Genomic DNA, 6,000 nt, shown 5'->3' with positions numbered 1-6,000 from the left:
GCTGTTCATTGGGTATTGACTTGACTTGTAAAGCGCTTGCGTCAGTTTGGATAGAACACTGAATGCAAGGTTGCCCCATGTAACTTCGTTACTGGAGTCCAGCTTGCGGTATGCCTGCACGTTTTCCAATCAAGCTGGATGCAAGCTTGGCCGACTTGGAATTCAAGCTTACAGCAAGCGGTTTGCAAGTTGTGTCTGCTACTAGGGAAGAGGTGGATTAAGTAGCCCGGGAAATTAGGTAGGTCAAGCGGATGCTTTCGTTTTCTTCTATAAATGGAATAAAAGGTTAGATTCATTGCTCAATTTTTATGTACATTATATCACATAAAGTTCACCAGTCTGAAATTCTTGCCATTAAAAGTTTAATTTGTGCGTAAATTAAAATATATTTAATTCTCAGACTCAGGTGGGCGATTGCCTTCTTTCTTCCACGTGTGTTTTGCATAGCCTCCTCCCGAAACAAAATCTTAAATTTGCCACAGCAGTTAAGTAATCCATAATGCCTTCATAATTTGTCGTGACCCGTAATTATACTGCACCGATCGGAACTACTTTTCTTCCGTGAATCTGAGATAAGTCCAGTTTCCCCGAACGTATGGCAACTTTAAGTATAAAAGACACTTATCGTTACAGGGAACAGGTACAAATAAACACAACATTGAGAAAACAAGAACTAATAAATATTATAAAATGTTTTTTTGATAATAATTTTATACAACGATAGTTATAGTTCATATAGTTCATTGACTCCCCTCCAGCAACAGGGATTCGTGGTGTCAAACACTACGCAACATGGCGATGAACCTCCTCTCCTAGGTTTCATTAGTTTGTGGAAGAGGCACTGTGTTCTTTGGTCGTACCTAGAACCTGCGAAGATACAAAACAAAAATATAATATTACAACATGTGGATCATTTTATTTTATATAAATAAAAATTCCTAAAGTTTCTATTTAAAAAGAAATCATACGCAAGGCATATAAGTTAACGAAAAAAGTTTAAAATTTAGAAATGATTACTTTACTCAGACAATCTCTCGAAAAAAAATTCCAAGGTGTGATCACAAAATACGGTGAATGATTTTCTTTAGCAGCAACTTCTGTAGCTACAATCATTTGATGTAATTTGTCAAATAGGCAGGCATCGTCAAGTTGAAACATGTTCTGAGTTATCACTCAGCATTCAGAGCCGCTAGAATGAGATTGTGTTTACCGTATCTGTCGCGCATCATGGATTTCGAACAACGCGTGAACATTAAGTTCTGTTTCTAGTTGCGAAAAAGTGCCAAACAAAGCCATGAAATGCTTAAATTGTTGTATGGCGATAATGCTTTGACTCTAAAGACTGTTTACAAGTGTTATGAGCGATTTAAAAGCGGAAATGAGTCGATAGAAGACGAGGAACGTTCGGGACGTTCATTAACCTTATTTTTTTAAAAAAAAGTGGCAAAAAATTTTCGTTCAAACAAGCGAATAGCTATTCGAGAGCTTACCGAAGAACTTAGTATCTCGTACTGATTTGTGCAAAGCACTTTTACCGCCGATTTGCAAATGGGAAGACTGAGTGCGAAATGCGTTCCCCAACTTTTGATGAAGAACAGCAGTTTTTGGCCGAAGAAAATATTCTTGTCTCCTCGGATCCGCCGTACTGTCCGGATATAGCATCATGAGACTTATGGTTCTTGCCAAAACTTACAACTGCACTTAAAGAAAAACATTTTGACACATGACATTGAGAAAACCTTGACAGAGCAGTTGAACGCCCTCAAAAAGAAACGTTTTGACACCTGACATTGAGAGAACCTTGACAGAGCAGTTGAACGCCCTCAAAAAAGAAACGTTTTGACACTTGACATTGAGAGAACCTTGACAGAGCAGTTGAACGCCCTCAAAAAAGAAACGTTTTGACACCTCACATTGAAAGAACCTTGACAGAGCAGTTGAACGCCCTCAAAAAGAAACGTTTTGACACCTCACATTGAAAGAACCTTGACAGAGCAGTTGAACGCCCTCAAAAAAGAAACGTTTTGACACCTCACATTGAAAGAACGTTGACAGAGCAGTTGAACGCCCTCAAAAAAGAAACGTTTTGACACCTGACATTGAGAGATCCTTGACAGAGCAGTTGAACGCCCTCAAAAAACAAACGTTTTGACACCTGACATTGAGAGAACCTTGACAGAGCAGTTGAACGCCCTCAAAAAAGAAACGTTTTGATACCTGACATTGAGAGAACCTTGACAGGGCAGTTGAACGCCCTCAGAAAAGAAACGTTTTGACACCTGACATTAAAAGAACCTTGACAGAGCAGTTGAACGCCCTCAAAAAAGAAACGTTTTGACACCTGACATTGAGAGAACCTTGACAGAGCAGTTGAACGCCCTCAAAAAAGAAACGTTTTGACACCTGACATTGAGAGAACCTTGACAGAGCAGTTGATCGCACTCAAAAAAGAAACATTCCAGAAATGCTTCCAGTCACCGATTCAATGATGTGATAAAGTGCATTGTTACCCAAAGACAGTACTTTGAAGGAGATTAAATAAAATTCCATGTAAGTTTATTACTTTGATTCTACTAAAATTATTCACCGCATTTTTTGATCACACCTCGTATCAACTTATTTTTCACAAAATATTTCTTAACGGTGTCAAATACCTACGTCATTTTCCTCAACCAATTCATTTATAAAGAAAATATTTTCTGTTTTCATCGAAATGAATTAGAAGTTTAATTCGTTATATTTTTACTGATTTGTTCGTTTTAAATTTATTTAAATGTCCGTTACCTGGTGGAAATTAAATGTTATTGTATACAATTTTAATATTTAATAATCAGAGTTAATCTAAGCAATAGTACATTTGTGCACATATATTGCAATGAAATAACAAGAAACATTAATTGATTACTTGGAGTCAACCTAACTACTATTACCCAATGTCGTAAGCGTCGGTGGATCACCAATGGACAACTAGCGACATCTCGACAAAAATTGGCGGCCCCGGAGCAACGAACAATGGTAGCCTTACTTCCGTTTCGAAAATTATACCACCAGTGTCAAAGAGACAATGATACGCCAATGAACCAAACATTACTCCTCCAAAATATGTTAAATTGCCTATAGTTGTGATTTATTTACATTAAGGCGAGTCTAAAAAGCACTGGAAAAAGAGCCCGGTGTTGGCGCGAACCATCCTTATGATTACTAGATGCGCGTTGTTCCGCCTTCACCAAGGAGGCGATGAAGAGAACCACGCATGTAGAGGGCTAAATCGTTTAGGTCTTTTTAATTTGGCCAATCAGAGCGCTCCTTTAACCGTGCATATTCGACGAGAACCGTTTGGAATCAAATAAAATGTGATCGCCATTTAATTTTATAACAAAATGACGCTTGTCTACTTACTTTATTTCATAGTTCTCCCATATTAAGTTTCTAATGACTGGCAACAGTTGCCATCTAAATTCATACAATTATACGGACTCATCTCAATATTTTTCACTTCGTGATGTAGAGACAGGAGTCACTCTTAACCCTCGGAGCTCACTTTAGGAACAATTCGTCAGAAAAAAAATATAATAATAACCGCATGCACATGACTGGCGATAGTTCGTGTTGGTCCCTTCGCAATTGTCCGCGATCGAAGGAGCGTAGACCAAAATGTAATTCTCGCTGCTACGCGGTGGTAACTGCAGCACCCCGACTCTAGATATCTGTTTCGACTCGACGAAACCCTACCGCGAGTGGTACGCTAGCGGCAATCCTTCGAGGCGTCGGTATATCGACGATCAACATTTACTGGCAAGTGGCCCAATAGTTGTTGGCTACGTTTACGGCATAGGGATGATAGTCCTTAATTACAAATTATCTGTATACAGGAGTCGCGATATGTGCGTTTTCTATATTCACTTCAATACATTGAGTTTCTATCTTACTTAAGTCAGATTTAGGCTTTTTCCAAGAGAGTGAATTCAGACTCAAGATTTTTTACCCATAAAATGTGTCTATATTTTCAAAAATATATAAATAAAAAATGAAAACAACATAGATCGCCACAGCACCAGACCAGAGTGTTCATGAGGAGAAGTGAAGATATTTCCCTAGCGATCTCATAGGTATATTCTTTCTGAAGAATCCGACTGATCAAGGCGAATGGGAGTTGTACTATACCACCAGGCCCGTCAACAAAAGCATATAGCTTCGGAACAAAAAATGAGAAACAAATCAGAATAGTCAATACCATAATCCTAGTGATTGGTAATTAAAGAAAATGCCGCGTTTTTAAATTTTTATACTGTATTTTTTATGCATATATTTTGTTTTCTTATAGATTTTATACGAAAAATAAACACAATACGAACTGGAAATAAAGATGGTGTTCGTGCTCAGCACTGTTAAGAGCCATCTAACGTAGAGTTACTATTCTTTCCCTCTTTTCCCTTCTCAAAACAACACCAAAGACAATATTTGCATAGCAGAGCCATCTATAGTATGAGAGGTAGATACTGTAAAACACAGTGGTAAGACTTTACGGTTTCTCGACCTACTACTTAAATTTCTATGGCGCAATTGACGTCTTTCCTCCCTACGGGCGCCAATCTTGGTGTCCAAGGGAACCCGAGACCCAGAAGTTCTCTTGCCTTCTGAGATCTGAGTACCGTACTTTTGTTTGGGTGTTTACACACATACCACGTCAAGTACGTCCTAAAAGTTTAATCGAAATTCGCGTCGATGTCTCTATTCCTAAGATATGGATACCCTTAGTCTTCTGTAGAGGATTAAACCATTTATTACTCAGAGGAATAAAACTTAGCCCTTTGGGGATTCTATGGTACAATTTTGTACCGTTCGGGTGGTTCATGGTACATTGCGTTATAACTCTCCTATTTGAGCTCTTTCGTCCGGTTTTTTTTCAAGTCAAAAGACATTGTAGAAAACATTACGTATGGTTTCACACCTTCCTGTGTCCAGACATAGGAGATGATGACGTCATAAATCGAAAATATATATTTTTCATTTATGTTCAATATTTTTGGCGCCCTTATTTTTGCACGTAGAAGATTGAAATTTTGCACAAACATTAAGTTTACCAAGTAGTATTTACCAGATTTTTTTCTTCAGATTTGTGAGTTAAAACAGGGGGAACCAGAGGGTCAAAAGGTTGAAAAAAGGGATTTTTTACCCCCAAAATCCCTTTCTTCGAGATTTTCCCGCCTTATATACATGATGGAGACACGTGAGTCATACCGTCTGAAAGCCAGTTTTATTCTGAAGAGAATGATGTGCGAAATATGACCCTAGGGTAATTAGGGATGTGTCATGGAATTTTTATCAAAATGTACTTCTGTATAGAGGAATATGGGGCAATGTCGGTATATATATTTTATGGCGGGCTTATTTTCGCACCTAGAAGACTGAAATTGTGCACAAACATTCAGTCCACCGAGTAGTATTTAACAGATTTTTCTTCAGATTTATGAGTTAAAACAGGGGGTCCAGTGGGGCTAAAAGTTGAAAAAAGGATATTTAAACCAAAAAATCCCTTTTTTGGGAATTTCCCGCCTTAGATACATGATGGAGACATGCGAATGGTACCGCCTGAAAGGCAGTTCTATTCTGAAGAGAATGATGGGCGAAACATGACCCTAGGGTAATTCGGGATGTCTCAGGAAATGTTGCCCTGAGATCTTAGTGTTTTGTGGTAATTTGGGGCATTGTGGGAATTCTTGATAAAATTTCTCCCGCCCTTACTATTCAAGATAGAAACTTGAAATTTGGCACACACATTCAGTATACCAAGTACTAATTATCAGATGTTTTTGAGATCTCTACCTTCACACAGGGCCGCTCCAGAGGGGGGGGGGGCAAAGTGCGAGAAAAAAATTTCCCTCCAAAATTTTCCCTTTGACATCATTTTTCCCACTCCTGGTATATGGTATGAGCATGGAAGTGGTACCATTTGGAAGCCAGCTCTATTCTGATCCTAGGATAAATAGTGACGATGCA

General features: G+C 38.5%; 1 protein-coding gene across 2 annotated transcripts in view; it reads right to left on the bottom strand.

The window, feature by feature from the left end:
- Positions 1-511: 511 nt before the first annotated feature.
- The window catches only part of LOC145689054 (uncharacterized), a 287,546-nt gene continuing 282,057 nt past the window's right edge, over positions 512-6,000 (bottom strand). For both annotated transcript variants that reach the window (XM_081763184.1, XM_081763183.1), the window contains exon 8: positions 512-867. In XM_081763184.1, coding sequence (XP_081619310.1) covers positions 725-867 — 143 coding nt within the window. In that variant the 3' untranslated portion in view covers positions 512-724. The remainder of the gene's footprint in view (positions 868-6,000) is intronic.

This window comes from Thermobia domestica, chromosome 7 (genome assembly GCF_964235325.1).
Source record: "Thermobia domestica chromosome 7, izTheDome1.hap1.1, whole genome shotgun sequence".
Classification (NCBI taxonomy): domain Eukaryota; kingdom Metazoa; phylum Arthropoda; class Insecta; order Zygentoma; family Lepismatidae; genus Thermobia; species Thermobia domestica.
Note: the sequence above shows the minus strand (reverse complement) of the source record. Positions and strands in the feature narration are given on the sequence as shown.